Genomic DNA, 25,821 nt, shown 5'->3' with positions numbered 1-25,821 from the left:
AGGTGGGATTTGTAAAAAGTAGAACCTCCACAGACAACCTTAGACATTTGCTTCACCTCACGTGGCTGAGAGAAAAAGAGGATACTCAGGTGGCAGCCGATGCGGAGAAGGCATTGATAGGGTGGAGTGGGGATTTTTGACATGTGGGTTAAGGTATTATACTCCAATCCAAGAGCAGCAGTCCTCACAAATGATCTCTTCCTTTTTTTTATTTGTCAACGAAGAACCAAGCAGGGTAGTCCTCTCTCACCTCTCCTTTTTACTCTATTTTTGGAGCCCTTGGCAGCAGCAATCAGAGCTGATTCAGGAATCAAGGGAGTGATGGGAGGTGCCAGAGAGCATGAGCTGTTTTTATGTGCTGACGACATATTGTTACTTATTAGGGAACCGGCCGCATCAATCCCTCTGGTTTTGAGAACAATTGACATGTTCTCACAGATATGTGGTTATAAGATTAATTGGCAGAAGTCAGAGGCTATGCCTGTATCCAAATGATGCCCTCCTGTTGGAATGACTTCATTTCAGTTAAAATGGGTGCCACCAGGGATGAAATACCTGGGTATAAGACTGAGCAACGAACTACAGAATATCATGCAAATTAATATGATGCCACTACTTTAAAAAACTAGAATAATATTGATAAATGAAGGTGGTTTAATTTGACTTTATGAGGCAAAATAAATACTGTTAAGATGGTTGTGGCACCAGTTTAATTATGTGTCCATGATGCTCCCTGTGACCATTTCTCCCTTACTATTTAAGCAGTTCAATCGAATGATTCAGGATTATCTTTGGGATGAGAAAAAAGTTATATGCTCCAAGGGGTAAAGGAGGACTAGCATTACCCAATGTAGAAATATACAACATATGATTTGAAATACCCAAATTGGCCAGATACTAAGGCAATTATGATTCCCATTTGGGATGGACTCAGATTGATTCAGACAATAACATTGAAGTCTACGCTGACTCGGTGAGCGTGTTTATCAGGAAGTGTATAGGAGATGTTGTCCCCACTGTGACTATTAAAACCTTCCCTAACCAGAAACTGTGGATTGATGGCAGCATTCGTGCAAAACTGAAAGCACGTACCACCTCATTTAATCATGGCAAGGCGACTGGAAACATGGCCGAATACAAACAGTGTAGTTATTCCCTCCATAAGGCAATCAAACAAGCAAAGTGGCAATATAGAGACAAAGTGGAGTCGCAATTCAATGGCTCAAACACAAGACGTATGTGGCAGACAATCACGGATTACAAAAAGAAAATCAGCCCGACGCGGACATCGATGTCTTGCTCCCAGATAAATTGGACAACCTCTTTACGCGCTTTGAGGACAATGCAGTGCCACTGACACGGCCCGCTACCAAAGTAGGCTGAAGGCCCTAAAAATTGTCAGACTCCAGCCACCCTAGTTATAGACTGTTCTCTCTGCTACCGTACGGCAAGCAGTACCGGAGCGCCAAATCAAGGTCCAATAGGCTTCTAAAGAGCTTCTACCCCCAAGCCATAAGACCCCTGAATATCTAATCAAATGGCTACCCAGACTATTTGCATTGCCCCCCCAGAGCATGCGCAGACCAGCTGGCTGGTGTGTTTGTGGACATATTCAATCAATCCCTATCCCAGTCTGCTGTCCCCACATGCTTTAAGATGTCCACCATTGTTCCTGTTCCCAAGAAAGCTAAGGTAACTGAACTATCGCCCCGTAGCACTCACTTCAGTCATCATGAAGTGCTTTGAGAGACTAGTCAACGATCATATCACCTCCACCCTACCTGTCACTCTAGACCCACTCCAATTTGCTTACCGCCCCAATAGGTCCACAGACGATGCACTGCACACTGCCCTATCCCATCTGGACAAGAGGAATACCTATGTAAGAATGCTGTTCATTGACTACAGCTCAGCATTTAACACCATAGTACCATTCAAACTCATCATTAAGCTTGAGACCCTAGGTCTCAAGCCCGCCCTGTGCAATTGGGTCCTGGACTTCATGATGGGCCGCCTCCGGGTGGTGAAGGTAGGAAACAACATCTCCACTCCGCTGACCCTCAACACTGTGGGACAACAAGGGTGTGTGCTCAGCCACCTCCTGTACTCCCTGTCCACACACGCTGCAACTCAATCATCAAGTTTGCAGACGACACTACAGTGGTAGGCTTGATTACCAACAATGACAAGATGGCCTACAGGGAGGAGGTGAGGGCCCTCGGAGTGTGGTGTCAGGAAAATAACCTCTCACTCAATGTCAGCAAAACATGGACTTCAGACATCGTGGACTTCAGGAAACAGCAAAGGGAGCACTCCCCATCCACATCGACGGGACAGCAGTGGAGAAGGTGGAAAGTTTTATGTTCCTCTGTGTACATATTACTGACAAACTGAAATGGTCCATGCACACAGACAGTGTGGTGAAAAAGGTGCAACAGCGCCTCTTCAACCTCAGGAGGCTGAAAGAATGTGGCTTGTCACTGAAAACCCTCACTAACTTTTACAGGTGCACAATTGAGAGCATCCTGTCGAGCTGTATCACCGCCTGGTATGGAAACTGCACCACCCACAACCGCAGTGCTCTCCAGAGGCAAATTTACCTGCCCTCTAGGACACCTACAACACCCGATGTCACAGGAAGGCAAAAAAAGATAATCAAGGACAATAACTACCCGAGCCACTACCTGTTCACCCCGTTATCATCCAGAAGGTGAGGTCAGTACAGGTGCATCAAAGCTGGGACCGAGATTGAAAAACAGCTTCTATCTCAAGGTCATCGTATTGTTAAACAGCCACCACTAGCACAGAGAGGCTGCTGCCTACCTGCAGACTTGATATCATTGGCCACTTTAATAAATGGAACACTAGTCACTTTAATAATTACATATCTCGCATTACTCATCTTATATGTACATATTGTATCCTTCACTATCTATTATTTACGATCAATTGCATCTTAGCCGCTCTGTCACTGCTCATCCAAATGTTTTATACTTATATATTCTCATCCCATTCCTTTACTATATTGTGTGTATTAGGTTTTGCTGTGGAATTGTTAGATATTACCTGTTAGATACTGCTGCACCGTCGGATCCAGAAGCATAAGCATTTTGCTACACTCGCAACATCTGCTAACCATGTGTACATGACCAATAACATCTAACCATGTGTACGTGACCAATAACATCTGCTAACCATGTGTACGTGACCAATAGCATCTGCTAACCATGTGTGTGTGACCAATAACATTTGATTTAACAAAATGTGGAAAAAGTCACGGGGTCTGAATACTTTCAGAATGCACTGTATGTGTACGTCCTGGGCCAGGAATAGAAGACCAGCCACGTGATTGAAAGTCCTTCTGCCGCCAACAGACCAACTCAAACTCCTGCATGTGGTCCAGAGCCGACCAACAGTGCCACCCCTGGATGTAAAGTCCAAGAACAGCAGAGGGGGTTGGCTTGTTTTCGGGCATAAGAAGGACCACAACGATGCCAACAAATCTTCATATCCTGTCAAGAAACATTTGTGGAATAATACATCAAACACAATTACACAGGACACAAAGGGTTTGTAATTCGGAAATGGTTGAGTGATAGTTGAAGATAGAAAACGATAGATGGTTAAATATTGATTCTCATTCCTATCATCTTTTTCCACAGATTGCGTGGGATCAGACTCTCAATGGATGGGTGGCTAAGAGTGCAGCGCAGCTGCGCAGGAGATGGTGTCAACTATCCACTGTCATTTTAAATCAGAGCATTGTAATTGTATTTGAACTTTGAGTCCCCCCCCTTATTGGGAATGCAGGCTAACTCCTGGCCTCTGGCGGTCATCAAGGATAACAAATATGTACTCCATGGAACCAGGTAAATAATAATTTATTCAACAGCGCTTTTCATAGAATCTAAAGGGGTTCAAGAGCACAAAAAAAAAAAACAAGCAATATAACAGCCCAGGTCAATCAAGAGGCCTAGTCTTTGAATGCTGCATCCACCACAGAGGGTCAGTTCATGGCTTGAGCAGAGAGAGAGCTGGTCAGAGGAGGGTAGATGGTGATAGTCTGCTGATGATCTTGTAGAGGGGCAAGTCTGGGAACCAGCCTGACTCCTATAGCTACTGGACTTCCTCTTCTACTTGTTTGTATTGGAATGTCTCAGGGTGATGGTCAGACTGATGTTATTGATACATAAAAAAACATTTCTATTTGTCAGAGATTTCAATTTCGTCTTACAGGTTTCCACATTTGCTGAAGCTTTGGCCCATTTCCCCAAAACTAAACAAATCTCTAGCAAAAGCAAACACTGCATTCAAAACGGTTCTCTTTCCAAAATGTTTTTTTTTTTTTTAAGCACCAAAATGAAACACGGCATTTGAGTAGATCTACCAACCAACAACACACTGATGTGTTCAACACTATGAATATCCAGCAGTTGGTTTATGCCTTTTCAGTGTTACAGTAATCTTTTACAACAGCTACAGTGTAACAATGTATACTACTCAAATATACATAACACAAATGCAGTATTTTTGATCACTTGTGTTTTGTATGTAACACTTTCCATACCAAACAGGAGAAGACCAGGAAAAACATCCAGTAAGATAAAGGGTTTTCTGTACAAAAATAAAATAGGCTCATTCTTTCAAAACTCTAAACACAAAAAGACAAAAACACATGTAAATGTAAGAACAAAGACAATATACTGCATCATATTTTGGTCTGGCCACAACACCTCATCTACATCACAAGCGATGTTCTCCCTGGCTAAACAACAGGGAAAGAATCTTCTGGAGTGACGGATCCAGCCACCGAAAGCCCCCACATCAACTTCACCTCATGCATCCTCCATTGCCTGGACAAGAGGTATGCGTGTGAGGGGATGGCGGTCATACACCTTCCATCGCCATGCCAGAAAAATGTCTCCAATTGGGTTTAGGAATGGGGAATATGGTGGGAGGTATAGGACAATAAATTGTGGGTGGTCGATCAACCAGAGCAGCCCGGTGGAAACTCACGTTGTCCCAGATGACAACATACCTGGGCTGCTCTGGTCCACCCCTCTGCTCGGCTGGAATGAGGATGCCATGTAGTGTGTCCAGGAATGTAATGAGAAGGGTGGTGTTGTAGGGACCAAGGTTGGCATGGTGATGGAGGAAGCCTTGCTGGCTAACGGCTGCGCACATTTTCCCTCCACGCTGTCCAGGGACATTCACAATGGCACGGTGGCCAATAATGTTCCATCCCTGTCTTTTGGCTAGGTTGAAGCCAGCCTCAATGTACATATAAACGTGCTGAATTGCAGCAGCATCCAGCTCCAAGACTCTGAAACAGACAACAATATGACAGACCTAGAGCAGTCAATATGGTGAGGCACAATACACAGGATTACAGTACTGTAATGTGTCTATACAGTGCTGATATGATAGTAAATTCACAGTATAGCTACTAACTTGCACATATTCATAGCGCTGTTCTTTATCCCTCTCTTGAGTTTTGCTCAAATGGCCCCCTGTAGACCCATTTCATCCGGATTCGGTTGTGCTGTAATACACGGTCCAATGTAGACAAGCCCACCTGATGAATGTTATTGAATATTGTGTTGTCTGCAATTATGTGGTTCTAGATTTCTCCTAGTCGAATGGTATTGTTTGCCACCACCATGTTCACAATAGCGGTCTCCTGTTCTGGTGTGAACAGCCGGTGTCTTCCACCACGGCCTGGCCGTATCTCAGTTCTGCAGAAGATCCCCAAATATGATATGATTGGTTTCAGGAAGCTAAAATAATCTATTTTCTTTCTATATGAAATGACATTACTGTAACATTGGCCAACAATCACTGAGTAACATAGGCCTACTGGCATAGTGTAGATGTTAGGCATCTTACCGGTTCTCATTTCTGAATGTACGGATGATAGATGCAACCGTGTAGCGGCTCAGGTTGGGCTGAACTCTCTGCCCAGCCTCCCTCAAACTCAATCCATGGTTGAGCACATGGTCAACCAATGTGGCACTGATCTCATCTGAGAAAACTATCATTCCTCGTCCTCCTCTCACTCCTTCACCTCTAGCTTCACCATTGACTTCCATTTTCCTCCAAAACAGGAGAGCTCATCTGTGGCCTTTTATAGCGCCAAAGCTGATTTCTAAGCGAACAACTCAGCAACTGGTGTTTACACCTGTGAGGAGTGGGTGTTGCCAATTGGTGTATAGAGCTTGGCATTGTGATTGGCGTTGCTTTCCAAAGGGAACAAAAGAGATTTTCATTTGTAATGTTGTACCTCATTTAGAGAACTGTGTGTAGTGTTTTGCAAAAAGTGTGATATAGAATTGAAAACGGAGTGTAAAGAGCGAATTGTGCTTGCAATTTTGCAGACTTGGTTTAGGGATTTGGTACATGAGTTTCAGGTTTCGGTGATTGCGTTTCAAGTTCCAATTTTAGTGTGTTAACACTTGGGGAAAACTAATGCTGCGCATTCATGATGGTCTTAGAATTTATTGGAAAGCAGTGATGTACACTTCACTCCTGATAAGTGCAAACTCTGTTTCAAGTGCATTACAGTGATTTTCAATAACACTCTTTATAATTGCTCATGATAACTGCATTCTCTGGTTCATTGCACACACTATCACACCAGTCCCTCCCAAGCCGTTAGTTGCCAGACGTTGCCCATGTTACAATATGTTGTCTTTCAGTTCAGTTCATGCAAGAAATGATCATAGATGACCGTATTCGTTATTATAACTGTTTCCCCATTTTTAATGTAATTTATTTCCATTATTACTGGTCTGAACCAAGACTGATTGGAAACTCTGTCCGTGTACCTTCTGGTAAACATCCATCCACATGGGGATGCTGTGATGTTTACGGGCTCACCGCCGACTGATACAAGCAGAAGAAGACAATGCGGAAGTAAAACTGGGAGAGGGTTTGTTTTGTTTGTGGACAAAGCCATACCACATATTAAAGGGGTTAGTTATCAGTGTATTTGGCATACTAGTTGAATACTCACCTCTCAGTCGCCTGAAAATGTCTACATTACAGATGTTGCATGTGTTCTTAAATGAGCGTTTAACGGCGGCTGCTGTGGAGATTTTCGGGGCAGTTGAGAAAACGGTAGTCGAGTACCAGGAAGAGAATGATCGGCTACGAAGACTGCTGCGGAATACACCGGACATAAAACTATGTAGAAAAGGTTCGCATGTAGATCTATAAATATCTAACTACAATAATGTTTTATGAACAGCTACGTTGTTTAGGCTAACAGGGATCACCATTTAATAAATAGTTCAAGGTAACGTTTATCGTGCATGATGAAAAAGTTAGTCACGAAAAGCTTATTGAAATAGCATATAGCTCGGTATGCGTACACGGGGATGTCTAAAAGTTGGTTATATACCGTACCAGTCAAAGGTTTGGACACACCTACTCATTCATGAGTTTTTCATTATTTGTACTATTTTCTACATTGTAGAATAATAGAAGACATCAAAACTAAGAAATAACACATATGGAATCATTTAGTAACCCCCCAAAAAAGTGTTAAACAAATCTAAATATATTTTAGATTCTTCAAAGTAGCCACTCTTAGCCTTGATGACAGCGTTTCACACTCTTGGCACTCTCAACCAGCTTCACGAGGAATGCTTTTCCAACAGTCTTGAAGGAGTTCCCACATATGCTGAGCACTTGTTGGCTGCTTTTCCTTCACTCTGCGGTCCAACTCATCCCAAACCATCTCAATTGGGTTGAGATTGTGTGATTGTGGAGGCCAGGTCATCTAATGCAGCACTCCATCACTCTCCTTCTTGGTCAACTAGCTCTTACACAGCCTGGGGGTGTGTTTTGTGTCGTTGTCCTGTTGAAAAACAAATGATCATCCCATCTGGTTTGCGCTTAGTGGGACTGTGTATCACTGCAGAAAGTTGTGGTAGCCATATGGGTTAAATGTGCATTGAATTATAAATAAATCACTGACAGTGTCATCAGCAAAGCACCATCACACCCCCTCCTCCATGCTTCACGGTGGGAACCAGACATGCTGAGATCATCCGTTCACCTACTCTGCGTCTCACAAAGACATGGTGGTTGGAACCAAAAAAAGTTTCCACTAGTCTAAAGTCCATTTCTCATGTTTCTTGGCCCAAGCAAGTCTTCTTATTATTGGCGTCCTTTAGTAGTGGTTTCTTTGCAGCAATTCGACCATGAAGGCCTGATTCACACAGTCTCCTCTGAACAGTTGATGTTGGGATGTGTCTGTTACTTGAACTCTGAAGCATTTATTTGGGCTGTAATTTCTGAGGCTGGTAACTAATGAACTGATCCTCTGCAGCAGAGGTAACTCTGGGTGTTCCTTTCCTGTGGCGGTCCTCATTAGAGCCAGTTTCATCATAGCGCTTGAGGGTTTTTGTGACTGCACTTGAAGAAACTTTCAAAGTTCTTCAAATATTCCAGATTGACTGACCTTCATGTCTTAAATTAATGATGGACTGTCAATTCTCTTTGCTTATTTGACCTGTTCTTGCCATAATTTGTACTTGGTCTTTTACCAAATAGGGCCATCTTCTGTATACCACCCTTACCTTGTCACAACAACTGATTGGCTGAACCGCATTGAGGAAAGAAATTCCACAAATGTAACAGGCACATCTGTTAATTGAAATGCATTCCAAGTGACTACCTCATAAAGCTGGTTGAGAGAATGCCAAGAGTGTGCAAAGTTGTTAAGGCAAAGGGTGGCTACTTTAATAATCTCAAATATAAAATATATTTTGATTTGTTTAACAATTTTTTTGGTTACTACATGATTCCATATGTGTTATTTTATAGTTTTGATGTCTTCACTATTATTCTACAATGTAGAAAATAGTCAAAATGAGTAGTAGTTGTGAGTAGGTGTGTCCAAAATTTTGACTGGTACTGTATATCTTATTGAAATTAAGTGTTTTTAATTATATGGTATAGATAACCTCTGCTCCTCTTCGCCTTCCCTCAAGAGTCCCTTCCGTTATCTGTTGCTGTCTCTGAAGACGAGGTTCCACCTGAGCAGCAGCATTGTGAGCAGGAGTGGAGAACCAGTCTGCAGCAGGATGACCTAGAACCCAAACAGATTAAAGAGGAACAGGAGGAACTCTGGACCTGTCAAGAGGAAGAGCAGCTTCAAGGGCAGGAGGCTGACGTCATAGTTTTCAAATTCCCTCCTCTTTGTGTGAAAAGTAAATGTGATCAGGAAAACCCACTTCAGTCCTTTACTCTTCCCCAAACCCAGACGGTGGAGAACAGAGAGAGTGCCTCTAAACCAGTGGATCTCCCACATTTTGTCACTTTTACCCACCTAAAGGGTCTCGACATTCCCTGTGACCCTGCAGATAATCAAAACGATTCCTACAGCCACAGCTCAGCTGTAAGCAGTGACCCAGTAGGACTTAGGCTGCTGTCACCATTCCATCCCAGTCCACCATTGAATCCCAACCTATCAATGGGGGAACACTGTTGCAAACCCAGCACCGTGTCTAGAAAAACTCTCCGCTGCTGTGACTGTGGTGAAACGTTTGCTCTGAAAGCTGACCTTCAGGAGCATGTGACTCTCGCTAAGAAGATACCCAGCGAATGCCACCTCTGCCAAAAACTCTACAACTCCACCTGTAAATTGAAGGCCCATATCAGACTCTGTCACGTGGAGAAACCCTCCACCTGCCCCTTTTGTGGAAAGACCTTTAAACTCAAAGGACATCTTTCCAGGCACATGAGGATTCACACAGGCGAGAAACCATTTAGCTGTGGTGACTGTGGGAAAAGCTTCATTCAGAAGGGGGACCTAAGGAGGCACATACTGACTCACACAGGAGAGAAACCATTTAGCTGTGGTGACTGTGGGAAAAGCTTCAATCGGAAAGGGAACCTGAACTTGCACTTTCTGACTCACACAGGAACTAATGTCCACAAAGAAAGAAACAAATAAAGAAAACAGAATGAAAACAAAGGAAATTAATTAGGACAAAGACATCTTGTTAGAAGATGGACAACACTTTGGAAAAGCAAAGCAACTCTCTGGATCATTCATTCTCTGGGTTTCAGGTAAATTGATGGCATGAATTTACTATTGTAAAACATTCTATGAACAATAAAGTTTGATTTGATCGAACAGTACAGAGTAGTTCAACTCACAGGTCTGCTGTTAAGTCTCTTGGTGTTTTCATGTCATTATTAAGCGGAATTCCTGCTAGTTTGTTTTGGAATGTCTCCAGAATAGTCTGACAGATGCTATTGATACATTAAAATGAATACTTCCAGAAAATGTGTCCTTGCATATGTCCCAATATTATTTTCGATACATTTTGTATTATTTCTCTTCATTTATGATATTGATTTAATTGTATGTGTGCGAATATATATATTTCTTATATACTGTTAATGTTCATACATGTGCTAGGCAATTACAAACTGATCTATGGTCAGGGGAGAGTAAGCTGATCCTAGACCTGTATGTCTAAGGTCATGTCTGGACCTTTATGGCCCCGGAGTGTGGACATACCCTACTTTCTTGTCTATTCCCGTTGAATCACTACATCACCAAACACAGCACACGTCTGCAGCACGTTTTATGATGATACCATCTCTCTTTTCATATTTGTGCAAATCTTTCTAAAAACAGAAAATGGACACAATTCAATGGATATGAATCAACAAAGATATGTCAATTGGTATTGGAATGTTATGCAGATCCCATTTACCATCTTCCGTCCTTACCTCGTCGACAAATATACCATAGGCCTCTACATTATGGACAAGGTATATGTATGAAAACCATTAACAAAACAGTTTTTTTTCACTCACATTCACCACTAAAACAGGTATGAATACTGTCGGGTGCATGTTTTGTTAATCATCTGTAATAATTACTATTTTTCACCCTCCCTACACCTCTGATGAATATAACAGGAAACCTGTTTGAGCACCATGCACTGCAAAATCATTGTGGCTATGGATACGGAGAACATCAACACATTAACATCAACAGGCCAGAGGATTTCCCCATTGGACTTGGGGTTCTGCTGGGAGTTTACCTCAGATTTTGATTTTTTTTTATTCTGCTTTGCCACCGAAATCATAATAAACACAGAACAAAAAATATTGTGTTAATTGTTGTTATTGTTAAGCGTGTTATGATTAATACGAATAATGGGAAGGGGGCGGGTAGTTCAAAAATGTACCCCAAACGGTTCTTAGAGGATACATTAAAAGACCTTATAGGGGTTCCCCTTCAGGATACTCCAGAAACCTTTTCCTTTTAGAATGTAGCGGACCGATACAGCCGTATGTAGTAGCGGACCGATACAGCCGTATGTAGTAGCGGACCGATACAGCCGTATGTAGTAGCGGACCGATACAGCCGTATGTAGTAGCGGACCGATACAGCCGTATGTAGTAGCGGACCGATACAGCCGTATGTAGTAGCGGACCGATACAGCCGTATGTAGTGGCGGACCGATACAGCCGTATGTAGTGGCGGACCGATACAGCCGTATGTAGTGGCGGACCGATACAGCCGTATGTAGTAGCGGACCGATACAGCCGTATGTAGTAGCGGACCGATACAGCCGTATGTAGTAGCGGACCGATACAGCCGTATGTAGTAGCGGACCGATACAGCCGTATGTATGTAGCGGACCGATACAGCCGTATGTAGTAGCGGACCGATACAGCCGTATGTAGTAGCGGACCGATACAGCCGTATGTAGTAGCGGACCGATACAGCCGTATGTAGTAGCGGACCGATACAGCCGTATGTAGTAGCGGACCGATACAGCCGTATGTAGTAGCGGACCGATACAGCCGTATGTAGTAGCGGACCGATACAGCCGTATGTAGTAGCGGACCGATACAGCCGTATGTAGTAGCGGACCGATACAGCCGTATGTAGTAGCGGACCGATACAGCCGTATGTAGCGGGGGCAAAACAAATGAGCCAGCACCTTCCCAATACCTAATTCTATTATATTGGTAGATTTATATGTGTTGGAGACATTACTTTAAGCATTCAAGGTGTAGCCTTATAGTTTGTGGGTGTATAATAATCTATCCTAAACCACAATGTGAAGTAATGGCAATTGTTAAGAGTAAAAAGATCGATTATTTAGCCTCTACTGTTAATGCCAACCAAACACCTAAATGTGGTATAGCTGATTTTACATTACGACACGATAATGCAATTATGAAAAACCTCATAAAATGTCACAATTCTGCAACATGGCTGGTCATAATGGTAAGTGTCTAGATGCCATGGGATTCGTTGCTATGACATAGGCCTAAGTAACACAACTAGTCATGATTGCGACTCAAGTATAGTGTGTCTTAATAGTACGAGTAAACTTGTACTGTTTCATAATCATCTCCCCCGGCACCAAGCGGGCACAAATGTTTAGTGGCCTCCCCTCTTGACAGCAGAGAGATAAATCTCACTTTTAAAATTAATTTCCTGCATGTCTACACAAGTTGGGAATAGAGAAAAAGGTGCAGTTTGAAAGCACATTTTCTGCAGTTCTACACATTTTGCCATGGGTTGGAGAGAAAATGTTATTTAATACAATTATATTTTGCCATGGGGTATAGAGACATTTTTGCAGGGCACACCTATCATGTGACAGGCCATAGCCAATGCAACCCTGGCCATCTTAATCGAATCCCCTCATGGTAAACTGTGGGAGGCAACCGCTCAGTCTAAACCAGTGTTATTCAAACTTTTTCAGCAGCGACCCCATTTTTTCACGAGAATTTCTGGGATCCCCTTTTTTTCCCCTCCAAAGAATTTCTTGCGACCTCACCCCACTCTAACATTTTTTTGTATTATCTTAATCAAAAATCAATTATCTGTAGGACTGTACTCTACCCCACCCCCTTACCAATTTAGAATTCCACAGATTTTGGCAAATTTGATGTGTGCTGGCATCACAAAAAATCTGAACTAATTTTGAGAGGCAGCAGTTGCTCCATCAGTGTTGCCAATTTAGCGATTTAGTCGCTATATTTAGCGAGTATTCAGACCTCTCTAGCGACACATTTTCAAAAAAGCGACTAGTGACAAATCTAGCAACTTTTTCTGGTGTTATTGGAGACTCTGACGTGAAAGCACGTATCGTTCTTACTGTTCTCAACGAGCAGCGGGTGCTGCTGCCGCGGGTGCTGCTGCCGCGGGTCACCCCCGTCCCAAAGCACTCACAGGCGGCCCAGTCCTCGCGCAGCAGTCCCTCCAGTTGCAGTCAGAGCAGGAGATGTTCACCCCTTCACGTCCAGACTGCAAATGAATCACACATGGGGGAAGCCGTCGCTGGCCGATCCCACCCTGGTTAACATTTTTTTTTAAATAAAAAATTAACCTGAATTAGGGCCAGACTAGTTACCATAATTCTCACATTGCATTGAGAGTTTTTTTATATGGTCTCTTTTTGGTCCATTTAGATTGTTAATGTAGATTGTATACAAAAAAAAAAAAAAAAATGTTATGGTTAAAAATGTTCATGTTTTACTGTGACTTGTTGTAGGCTCCTAAGTGGGCCATATGGTTAAAAACCAAACCAAATGAAGAAAATTAAAATAAAAAATAAAATAAAAAACTAAGTAACTCCGCCCGAGTGTCTCTTTTGGGTCACTTTTGCCGGTCCCAAACCCGGATTAAGGAGGAGGGTTGGAATTGTGACATAAAAAAAAAAATCGACAGAAGAAAGTTCATTTGTAGTTCTAAACATATTAAGGGTGTTTTTTACTCACTTTTTGTCTCTCCCACGACGCTATTCCTCTCTCCTACAGCATCCATCACAATTACATGCACATGGCCAATTATCCAAATTAGGTGATGATGTCATTTAGCGACTTTTAGGACAGCCAATAGCTACTTTCCTTACTGAGGAGTTGGCAACAATGTGCTCCACCCCTCTATGTCTGGAGCGCAAAGACTAATAGTACGGTATGCGATTCCCGACGTTCACAAAGAGCTTTTGTTCGCCAACGACACATCACTAAAACTAAGTTAACTGAAAACACAACTTTCAGTTGACTGAAAATGGACTCGCCCTCGCTGATACAAATACAAGACAAACTGGATTTTCTGGTTTGTTCATTTACCAGCATTCTTTCCTCATTTACGAAGCTAGTGTGCTAGCTGAATACCCAACTTTCGGTTGACTAAACTACAACTAAAAATATCTAAACTACAGTTGTTGCATGTGTTCTTAATGAGCGTTTAACGGCGGCTGCTGTTGAGAAAACAGTAGTGTAGTATCAAGAGAAGAGGATGACACCGGATAAAAAAACTAAGTAGAATAGGTTTGTACCTAAATATAGAGATGGAAAGACGTCTAAACGTTGTATTTGTGCCATTATGGTGTCTGTGACAGCGCGAGCAGCATCATTGAGGCTATCTACATTTTAATGTAGTCAAATTGGGTTTTTCTTTTGTGTTTGAAAAACATCTGAAGCTAATATTGATTAAGCGCCTGCCACCTGCAGTTTTGGAGTCCTGAACCAAATTATGTTATTCATTTGTGGCCACTAGATTGCTTTGATATAGCTTAAAGCCATTAACAAACCAAACCATTGTCTTGAAGACAATGCTCTGATCATTGGCAGATCACTCCCAACCCATAGAAATCCCCACTACTTTAAAATGGTGGAAGCCAGAGATACTGAATGAATTGAGATGACGCTTTACAGTGTTTTCCCATTTAAAAAAAAGGTAAACCCTCTGGTCTGTGTAAGTGGGCTATCCCCCTCTCACATGCTTTCTCGCATGAGCTGTCCTAGACTGCTTCAGGTCACTTTGAGAAATTGCACAGACCTCAAACATTGACGTTTCTTCTACTCTACGAAGTGAAGAGTTTGGGCTCATAATGCGCAGAACACATTTGGTTTGTCATAAAATTAGGCCAAATGTATTACCATGACTGTGTCTGGGGGAAATCTGTAATATACGAACAAATCCTTTGGCTCTCCCGTAGGCACCAATGCAGTAATGGCTGGCTATGGTCTACTTAGTTCTCCCCCTCCTTCAAGACTGTTGGAAAAGGATTCCAAGTGAAGCTGGTTGAGAGAATACCAAGTGTGCAAAGCTGTCATCAAGGCAAAGGGTGGCTACTTATGGCTAATATATTTTGACTTGTTTAACACTTTTGGTTACTACATGATTCCAAATGTGTTATTTCATAGTTTATGTCTTAACTATTCCACAATGTAGAAAATAGTACAAATTAGTAGGTGTTTCCAAACCTGACTGGTACTGGATATACAGTTATATACAGTTCTACTCAATTAATAAACTGTTTAGGCTAACAGTGATCATAATCTAAAACATTTTAAGAAGTTGTTTTACATTTTTTACTGTGAATGAATCAAAACCTTGCCTGTCACAAAAAAAACAGGAAGTGCGATTGAATGTATAATTCATGGAAAAATGTTGAAAACAAATAGCTTTTTATGTTTAGTTTATTGATAAGTAATTGAAAATAGTTTTTAGATTCTAGTTCAACATTTTTTAAATTACAATTTCAGCTTACTTCTTCAATTCACTGACTTCAGTTTTTGTTGACACTGATGTTTAAAGACTGCTCCTTCCCTCCAGACTCCCTCCAGCTCTCTCTCACTGTCTCTGAAAAGGAGGTTCCTGATGAGCAGCAGCACTGTGAGCAGAAGTGGAGCCCCTGTCTGGGGAAGGAGGACCCAGAGCCCACAGAGATGAAAGAGGAAGAGGAGGAAGTCAAGGCCAGTCAGGAGGAAGAGCAGCTTCAAGGACTCTTTGATATCAAAGACTCCATATTCACTACTCCCTGTGTGAAAAGTGAATGTGATCAGGAGGTACTGTGACCTGTCTGAAGAGTCTAGACTCTTCCTGTGACTATCCAGATAAACAAAACAATACCTCCAGCCACAGCTCAGCTGTAAGCAGCGACCCAGTAGGACTTGACAGCAGCCCACCATTGGGGAACACCACTCCAAAACCAGCACCACGTCTAGAAAAACGTACGGCTGCCCCGACTGTGGTGAAACGTTTGCTCTGAAAGCTGACCTGCAGGGGCATGTGACTCTCGCCAAGAAGAGATCCAGCGTCTGCAAAAAAAAAGCAACAACTCCACCTGTAAATTGAAGGCCCATGTCCAAATCCGTCACATGGAGAAACTCTGCACCTTCCCCTTTTTTGGCAAGACCTTCAAACAAAGGAAATATTTTCAGGCACATGATGATTCACACAGGAGATAAATAATTTAGCTGTGGTGACTGTGGGAAAAGCTTCATTCAAAAGGGGAACCTAATGAGACATATACTGACTCACACAGGAGAGAAACCATTTAGCTGTGGTGACTGTGGGAAAAGCTTTAATCGGAAAGGGCAGCTGAAGTTGCACATACAGACTCACACAGGAGAGAAACAACATAGCTGCTTAGTCTGTGGTAAAAGATTCACTCATTAGGCTTATCTAGTGAAACATGTGGATAAGGTCCACAAAGGAAGGAAGAAAGAAAACAGGATGAAAACGGAAAGAAAATGAAATAGGACAAATATATTCTATCAACAGATGGGAATAAAAAAAAGCAGGATGAGGACAACAGCCTTAGCAAACCACCTCTGGACCATTCATGCTGTTCTCTTAAGATAAATGGATGTGTGACGGATTTACTTTTAACAGAATATTCTTTGTAAATAAAGTTTCATTTTTATTTGAAGGGCGAGGTAATGATCAAACAGTACTATGCAGTATTATGTGAATCTCACAGGTCTGCTGTTGAAAGTCTGTTGATGTTTTCACATGATTACCAACAGGAATATCTGGTTGTTTGTTTTGTAATGTCTCTCAGGGTGATGAGAGAATGGTCTGGCTGATGTTATTGATAGTATTTTTATTTTTTTTACACTTTCCAGAAAATATCTCCTTCCATCTGTCTTTTTGTCATACATTTTGACCTAATGCTGCTCATTCAGGATATTGTTTGAGTCTTTATGGAAGTAATGATTTAAAGTCGATTCCTGATAAGTGCACTTTGTGTGAGTGAAAACTCTGTTCTAAGTGCACAACAGTGTTTGTCCAGTCCCATTTCAGTGACACCCCTTGTAATTGCTCCCGATAAGCGCATTCTTTTTAAATGCATGTTTTCACATCAGTCCCAAGCCATTGCAGTTGTCAAGAGTCGCCTGTGTTAAAATGCATTGTCTTTCAATTCAGTTCATGCAAAAAAGATCGCCCTATTACTAATTAAAACTGTTTCCCCAAATGAAGTTATCTATTTCTGGAGCTTGAAGTAAAACTCCATCCACATGGAGATGCTGTGTATCACTGAAGCGTTACTAGCATGTTAGCAGATACCCATAGACTTGCAGTCATTGCGCTAACACTAGTTAGCGAAACTCTCTCTAATAACCTCTAACAGAGACATAAAAATGGTATCCACTAGTTCATCTGACTCTGGGGAAGTAGATGAAGGCCACAATCCCGAAGTACACTTTTGAAGGTCGTTTCTGATTGAGCCCACTTAAGCAGCGTTTACCATGAATGGAGTCTGCTAACGCAGGAACATTGCCTTTAAAGTTCGATGTGGGTTTAATTTTTCCTTTTTTTGTACCACCTACCCCTTTCAGATATACGAAAAAGCAGGCAAAAAGAAGCAGGCATGGTAAATTAGTGGGATTTTGGTCTGTATATAAAAGGGACACACAATGGGCCTACCAAATACATTGTATTAACAGTATTTAAGAATGTAATATACAAGATTACATCAATATCATAAATGAGCAACATTAAGACAAAACATAAATATTAGTGGACAAATGCAAGGACACATTTTATTTATATATATATATTTTTTTATGTATCAATAACATAAGTCAGACTATTCTGGAGACATTCCTAAACAAACTAGCAGGAATTCCAGTTTATAATGATGTGAAAACATCAGACCTGTGAGTTGAACTACTCTGTACTGTTAGATCAAATCAAACTTTGTGTGAATCACTGAAGCGTTACTAGCATGCTGGCAGATACCCATAGAACGTTTTACAAAAGTAAATTCATGACATCTATTTACCTGAAACCCAGAGAATGAATGATCCAGAGTTGCTTTGCTTTTCCAAAGTGTTGTCCATCTTCTAACAAGATGTCTTAGTTTCCTCTGTGTTTTCATTCTGTTTTTTCGATTTGTTTCATTCTTTGTGGACATTCGCTCCTGTGTGAGTCAGTATGTGCAAAACTCATAGCAAAGGGTCTGAATACTAATGTAAATACTTTCCGGAGGCATTATACGTCAGTGCATTATCACTTATCTACCTACAACATATTTGGCTTGACAGTAACAACAAAAAACGTTAAAGCCATTTTTCTCAGTTTCACTGTTTGCGTAGTTATTGCACTTTGCCTTTGTACGGCAGCCAAAAGTATCTAGCCAAAACTCGACTTGACGTTCAGTATCTTCTCTCTCAAGTTGGAACGCAGTTCGCCCAAAATGTTAGCGCCGCAGTGACGAACCAGGTATATAGCATGAAAACGTACCTCAATCCAGGGATGGTAGGTGTCACTCAGCGGAGGCTGCTCAGTGGAGGATGGCTCATAATAACGGCTGGAACAGAGCAAATGGAATGGCATCAAACACATGGAAACTATGGGATAATTATATAATTAAGAAGATTGAAATACTGCTTATTTTGAATTGTCCCCAATCACTACCCTGGGACTTTGGGATCTTTTTTTTAGACCAGATGAAAATGTGCCTCCTACTGGCCCTCCAACACCACTTCCAGCAGCATCTAATCTCCCATCCAGGGACTGACCAGGACCAACCCCGCTTACCTTCAGAAGCAAGCCAGCAGTGGGATGCAGGGTGGTATGCTGAAATGGCATGTTACTCTCACCAAGAAGACACTCAGCGAATGCCACCTCTGCCAAAAACTCTACAACTCCACCTGTAAATTGAAGGCCCATGTCAGACTCTGTCACGTGGAGAGACCCTGCACCTGCCCCTTTTGTGGAAAGACCTTTAAACTCAAAGGACATCTGTCCAGACATATGAGGATTCACACAGGAGAGAAACCATTTAGCTGTGGTGACTGTGGGAAAAGCTTCATTCAGAAGGGGGACCTAATGAGGCACATACTGACTCACACAGGAGAGAAACCATTTAGCTGTGGTGGCTGTGGGAAAAGCTTCAATCGGAAGGGGAACCTAACTGAACATATACGGACTTGCACATACTGACTAACACAGGAAAGAAAGTTTACAAAGAAACTAATTAATTAATTAGGACGAAGGCATCTTGTCAGATGGACAACACTCTTTAGAAAAGCAACTCTGGATCATTCATTCTGTGGGTTTCAGATAAATAGATGTCATGAATTTACTTTTGCTAAACGTTCTATGTAAATAAAGTTTGATTTGATCCAACAGTAGAGTAAACTCATGGTCTGCTGTTCAAAGTCTCAATAAAACAGTTTGTTAATTTGTTTTAGAACGTCTCCAGAATAATCCAAGAAACTGTCCTTGCACTCATCAGAATTTTTCAATCTATAGATTAATCTATGGTCAGATGTGTTTCCCCTGATGGTTATGAGTAGGATTTGTGGAGCCAGTGGAGGGTTAACTGATCCTAGACCTGTATGTCTAAGGGCAATGTCTGGACCTTTATGGCACAGGACTGTGGACATACCCCCATTTGTCAGTTCCTCTTCAACCACTAAAATCACCAAACATAGCACAAGTCTACGCTAAATTGTGTTTAGATGTTTGTAAAAGAAAGGGAGAACGTGTGGTTTTTTCTCTGCACATTGAGGATTCAGCAAGGTGGAACATTATCCTCTAGCCCAGGGGAAAAACCTCTCAAACCTATCCCCATAAAATGACTGTCTGGCAAGCAAGACTACCAAAGACCAAAAACATTCTGGGCTCCTGAGTGGCGCAGTGGTCTAAGGCACTGCATTTCAGTGCATGAGGCATCACTACAGTCCCTGGGTCGAATTCAGACTGTATCACATCCAGCTATGATTGGGAGTCCCATAGGGCGTCGCACAATTTGCCCAGCGTAGTCTGGTTTTGGCTGGGGTATGTAGTCATTGTACATTAGAATGTTAACCTTTTAACTAGGCAAGTCAGTTAACATTATATATATATTTTTAAAGCATTATCCCCCTCTTGCCATTTATTGACTAAATCTAAGCAAAGTAACAGACCATAACTATAATTCAATCTGTTCCGATTAAGCGGACATATGCAGCATTGACCATGAATGCAGTCTCCGCAGATCTTCTGCGCTATGAATTGAATCTAGCCCCAAGGTAGGTATTTGGAAAGGAAAGCTGATTTTATTTCTACTTGCTATGGTCAACACTTACCCTGGGAGGGCAACAGGCCACCATTTTAAATAGGTCAGGAGTTGGAAGTGTTAATAACAAAAGAACAACAAAATGGCAAAAGAAAATCAATTTTATTTTCTCGAAATAAAATGCATTGAAATATTGACAAAACACATTAGCCGTTCACACAAAGTCACACAACCTCAAGGAATTATTACGTATTTAAACAAGCTGCCGTAATTTGAACTCCACAACGTCAAAATGCCAACCTCATTTCATCGAGAATAGACATGAATTAGAAGGGGGTTTCCCTTCATTTTAAAATAAAATGAAAGAACTTTACAAAAAGAGGGGAAGAGTCCACACCTTTCAGTACTAGTGATTCCCAGACATGCTCCATTGGGCATGATAGTTCTGTAACTTGCGTGATATTGTCATTTACTACAGTGTCATTTCTACACCAGCTAGACGGGAATGTTTGTAGATGGTTTGAGCAGTTCCATAAAATACAGAAAGCGTTCATGGAAGCACTGAACACGCTCTCGTCACTTCATATCCCCTGATAACTATTGAGAAGATCTTTAAGAAATGCAGGCAAAACATCATACAAACAAAAGAAGGAAAAAAAAAGGTTGACAAGTGTAGTACCGACGGAAGTTCAAAGGTCACATCTTGGAATTTAAATAAACCATTATATCTACAACCATTAACCTTCATTCTCTAAAACAAGATCTGCTTCAAATCTATAAATAAAATGTCACCTCTCATCTACTGTACTTTAAAATATGCTCTACAGTACAAAATAAACATCCAGTGGGTTCACTTCATTGCAATAAATGGTGTGAGACTCCCCTTTCGGTAATACTATACACTAACAATACACAAAACACTACAGTGAGGAGACGTTTAAAAACAAGAGATAAAGTCCAGCTTTGACCGATGCCTTGTGCGTGTCGCTTTGGGATCTTGGAGTAGAAGTGGCAGAGCCCTCAAATCGGAATGTACCAAACTGTCTTAGAAAATGGCAGCCACTTGGCTACACATGGAAAAACGTCTTGAAAAAGACACGGGAGAATCTAGCTACCATTTATATAAAAAAGGGCCCTTGCTTGCTGTGCCTACGGTGGCAAAGGGTTTGATTTCCAGATACATATAGTATCTACTAGCCCTGGCCTCACAGCAGAGTGGTTGTATCAACAGTCGAGTCCATCCCTATGGTATATGAAGGAGTGTGTCTCGGCGTTCACTTCATCCCAACCACCCGTTTCTGTCCATCCAGGATCGTTGCCCCACACAGTGGACTCTCTCCTTAGGGCTCAAAGTTCAACCACAATGACAAAATCCGTGTTTCCGCTAAATAGATGACACTCCTGTTAGAAAATCAACTTCAGTGAGGCTTAATGCAAGTTCCCATTTGAACACAAGTACCCTAATAGTAAAGCCAGTGTTTGACTCATGTCAGATCAGGTTTCAAACTGAAGGTACATGGCGCAATAAATCAATTTTCAAACGCTCTATGAATCCATATTATAGGCTTGATGGACATACTCATTTACTATATTCACAATCCACTGAGGTAATGCAAATGGTTTTCTTCACATGCAGTACCTTTCCACCCAGACACAAATACATGTACACATCCACAAGGTCTGTCCCACCATCCTTCAAATATAGTTCATGACTAACAAGGTTAACTCTGTACCACCATCCTTCAAATATAGTTCATGACTAACAAGGTTAACTCTGTACCACCATCCTTCAAATTTAGTTCATGACTAACCCCAATATTAACCCGCAAAAACCCATGACTGGTCCCAAATCGGTTTGTGTCATCTTGGCAATCTGTTGGTGCTGACCATCTGCCCAACGCCCATGGTTTTCATCACACCAAACTACCATAGGAGTTGGGCAGATGGTCAGCACAAACAGATCTAGGACCAGGCTAGGACCCAGCAGTCTCACAGAAGAACCGGTTATATCCCCAGAGAAATCTACTCAAAGACTCTGTTTTCTTACACTCTTCAATTACCTAGTCATTTCTCCATTACCTCATATCAATGTCATGACCACTCCCACCCCCATTATGTCATCATCCATAACCACAGAAACAAGCCCAAACATGAGGAAAACCACCCAGGATATGGGGCCAAGTCTTCAGAACAAAAACGTGAGAGTGCTTCTGAAAAAAAGACAATAAACCGATATTTCCGGTGGCCTTCATCAGAGTCAGCAGTAGCATGCAACAGAAACAGTCCCTCATTTCATTAGCACCCAGGTGTATTTCATGAAGTTGTATCACAAAATAGATCCTGCTTAGTGAAATACCACCCTGAAATGGTGGAATTCATCATAGAGTAAGCTTATTTATCGACTCTAACAGATACGGCCAACCAGTGTTTTACCTCAGCTGGTGGAAGGCCTCTGGTTTGACATCAGAGAAACGCAGGAACTTGGCCCATATAAATAGTATCCCTAGAAAGGATAAAGGCCATCGGCAATTGGAATGGGGATCCTGTGACTGTTCTAGGGATTCTATTTCTATGATTTGCTGCTCTAGAGTAAATCAAACAGTTTTGAAGCACAAAGCTAAGCAGGCATTGAGTGATCATTATAGGATACTGGTCTAGTCAAGTGCAGTTTGTCATCAGTAATTCAGACCAATAATCATAAACCAAGTCAGTAGTTCAACATCTTCAGTGTGAACTGAACCACCTAGGACCCACCCCCCACCCACCACATCAAAACATATTGCATGGGTGGGGTCAAGAGGTCACAGTGGGGGTTGGGGTGGTGGTCGCAGCGGCAGTGTGGCTGGGGGAGCATGTTGAGCCCTGGGGGAGGCTACCTGGGGCAGCAGGTAGCCTAGTGGTTAGAGCATTGGACTAGTAACCGAAAGGTTGCAAGATCGAATCCCTGAGCTGACAAGGTAAAAATCTGACCTTCTGCCCCTGAACAAGGCAGTTAACCCACTGTTCCTAAATAAGAATTAGTTCTTAACTGACTCGCCTAGTTTAATAAAACATTTAATAAATGTTAAAATCCAGTAGTTTTAGCTTCAGTAAAATTGACAATGGCTAACAAGTAGTCACTATGCTACCCAAATAGCTGGCCCAGAAGCTTCAGTCAACCAGTCTAATCAAGGTAGTAGCCCTCTGGGACTGCTGGTATGTAACCTAACAGTTTTAGCATGAGAGAGGTGTAAAATTACAGTGTGAGTCAGTCTGATTGATATAACCGTGGTGTCAGTGTCCTTTGCCCCCCAATCGAAAGGTATCATGTTTGAAAATACAGTGGTGTTAGTTCAGTGTATCAAACAGTAGTGTTGTATTTGCAGTGATGAATGGCAAGAAAAGGTAAAAGAGGTGGTGTTACAACAGTGTGTGCAACCATTAATGGTGAGACACACGTCTCTACATCCCTCAGTGGTGTGTCTCCAGCTCCACCACTGTCCACTCACCCTGGGGGGACTGGCCGGGGGCCTCCGGGGAGAAGCTGCTGACCGACGTGACTGTGGCTGAGGGAGGGGTAAGGGGGGGCAGCAGTTTGGGCCACAGGCTGGCCTCCAGGGGGCTCAAGGTGCCTCCGGGCAGCAGGAGCAGGGAGGAGCAGCCATCGCCCGTCAGCAGCAAGGTCTGGTTGATCAGCTGCTGGACAATGTCAACTTTCTTCCCCCAGTCCAGGTCCAGGGGAGGAGGGCATTCTGGGGAAACGGAGGGTGGGGAGGCGTCCCGGGACTCTTCCTGCTCGGGGGAGTCTGGAGAGGGACTGAGAGTGGAGGTGGAGTTGCTATCAGCTCCGTCCTCATCCAACACCTCTCGACGGTCACTGTCAACCTCGTTCTCCAGCGGGGCTTCTTTGCATTGTTCGAGCTGGACATTAACCTCAATTTGCTTCCCCTCTTCATCACTCTCCAGGGCTTCATAAATGGTATGGAGACCAGAGGAAGGCGAAAGCATCACTGTTGCCTGACCTTTCTGGGGCTGTTGTTGCGGTGACGTCTGCTGTGCCTGCTCCTCCAGCTCCTGCTGCCACCGCATGATCTGCTGCCTCTGCTTCAGCTCCTCCCTCCTCAGCTTCTCCTCCTCCTCCTGCTGCTGCGCCTCCTTTTTCCTCATCTCCTTCTTCCTCGCCTCTTCTTCTTTGGGTTTCCCCTGCTGTTCTCTGCGTTGCTGCAGTTCTAGTAGTTGTTGCTGGTGCCGTTCCAGTCTGCGGAGCTGGGGGCTGGCCTGCAGGCGAGGGCTCCGGGGGGGCAGGTCAGCACAGGTCAGCCTGGGTGGGGTCAAGAGGTCACAGTGGGGGTTGGGGTGGTGGTCGCGGCGGCAGTGTGGCTGGGGGAGCACGTTGAGCCCTGGGGGAGGAAAAAGTGGAGATCACACCCAGTGGGAAGCGTGCATTAGAAAGAGAGAGAGACAAATGAGAGGGAGCAGTGCAGTGTGGGTGAGAGCAGAGAACAGAGACTGTGGGTATTGTAGTCTACCAAGGAGACGTTAGTGAGAGGAGTTTAAGACTGAGTGATGTAGTGTTCTGGTGATCTACACATTAAATATCTAGCGTCGAGAGATTGTAATTTGCGTGTTAGTGGCTTGAAAAGTGATGTATTGTGTATCATCACAGGCAACTTACAACTATTACAGTGTACGGGTAACTGCCAAAATAAAGGAAATGCCAATGTCTTAATAGGGTGTTGGGGCACCACGAGTCAGAACAGCTTCAATGCACCTTGGCATAGATTCTACAAGTGTCTGGAACTCTAATGGGAGGAATGCGACACTATTCTTCCACCAGAAATGACATTTTCGGTGAAGGCAGTGGAAAATCACCGGCGCTGCTCCAAAAATCACCCATATGGTGTTCCTACAGGGTTGAGATCTTGGTGACTGAGACGGCCATGGCATATGGTTGACATTTTCATGCTCATCAAACCATTCAGTGACCACTCATGCCCTGTGGGGGGGGACATTGTCATCCTATGGGGGGGCATAGCCATGGTAGCCAAAATAAATGGCCAACTCATTATTTATACAAGGCCTAAGCATGATGGGATGTTAAATTGTTTAATTAACTCTGGAACCACACCTGTGCGTAAGCACCTGCTTTAATATACTTCGCAATCCTCATTCACTCAAGTGTTTCCATTATTTTGGCAGTTTTTCATACATTTCTGGCACCGGGGCTGTTTGAACGCTAAATTGACAATTGTAGCTGGGCCTAATGGTTTAGGATAGCCTACGTGTGTCAACATATGACTACTGAACCCAGGAACTACCTCCTCACTCACATGATATCGCGGGCAAAGTGTGCAACATTGACAGCCTGAAAAGCAAAGCGTGTTAAAAAGAGGTGGGGACAGGGGTGAAGTGAAACACCGGGAGAACAGGAGACATGACGACAGCAGGGAGAGGTGGGAGGAGTGGGCCACTGGCCGGGGAAGTTCAAGCCGAGAGCAAATTTCACAAACCATTTTCATTAACCTTTTCAAAATGTGACTTCCCAAAACAA

The 25,821-nt window shown here is 42.8% G+C and overlaps 2 protein-coding genes and 2 long non-coding RNA genes across 4 annotated transcripts in view; 2 read left to right on the top strand and 2 right to left on the bottom strand.

Moving 5' to 3' along the window:
- Positions 1-3,863: 3,863 nt before the first annotated feature.
- Positions 3,864-9,087, bottom strand: LOC112230333. The gene is made up of 2 exons (XR_002950311.2): positions 8,970-9,087; positions 3,864-5,323 (listed from the first exon to the last, which is right to left on the bottom strand). It is a non-coding gene; the product is annotated as an uncharacterized LOC112230333 (long non-coding RNA).
- On the top strand, positions 6,889-10,149 carry LOC112230332 (zinc finger protein 629). The gene is made up of 2 exons (XM_024396573.2): positions 6,889-7,195; positions 8,997-10,149. The coding sequence occupies exons 1-2, from the start codon at positions 7,030-7,032 to the stop codon at positions 9,959-9,961; spliced, it is 1,131 nt and encodes a 376-aa protein (XP_024252341.1). The 5' UTR covers positions 6,889-7,029; the 3' UTR covers positions 9,962-10,149.
- A 3,737-nt stretch (positions 10,150-13,886) lies between these two features.
- LOC121841585 lies at positions 13,887-19,419 on the top strand. Its single transcript, XR_006080612.1, has 2 exons — positions 13,887-14,107; positions 15,614-19,419. It is a non-coding gene; the product is annotated as an uncharacterized LOC121841585 (long non-coding RNA).
- Positions 19,420-20,440: 1,021 nt separating this feature from the next.
- The window catches only part of LOC121841584 (nucleolar protein dao-5-like), a 44,998-nt gene continuing 39,617 nt past the window's right edge, over positions 20,441-25,821 (bottom strand). The window contains exon 6 of the mRNA XM_042310808.1: positions 20,441-24,670. Within this exon, the coding sequence (XP_042166742.1) occupies positions 23,742-24,670 (929 nt within the window). The 3' untranslated portion in view covers positions 20,441-23,741. The remainder of the gene's footprint in view (positions 24,671-25,821) is intronic.

Source organism: Oncorhynchus tshawytscha, linkage group LG32 (genome assembly GCF_018296145.1).
Source record: "Oncorhynchus tshawytscha isolate Ot180627B linkage group LG32, Otsh_v2.0, whole genome shotgun sequence".
Taxonomy (NCBI): domain Eukaryota; kingdom Metazoa; phylum Chordata; class Actinopteri; order Salmoniformes; family Salmonidae; genus Oncorhynchus; species Oncorhynchus tshawytscha.
Note: the sequence above shows the minus strand (reverse complement) of the source record. Positions and strands in the feature narration are given on the sequence as shown.

Excerpts from the sequence above, each read along its gene's own strand:
- LOC112230332 (XM_024396573.2), top strand. The coding sequence starts at position 7,030 with ATGTCTACATTACAGATGTTGCATGTGTTCTTAAATGAGCGTTTAACG. Across the intron at positions 7,196-8,996 it reads CATAAAACTATGTAGAAAAG|AGTCCCTTCCGTTATCTGTT; the intron begins GTTCGCATGTAG and ends CCTTCCCTCAAG.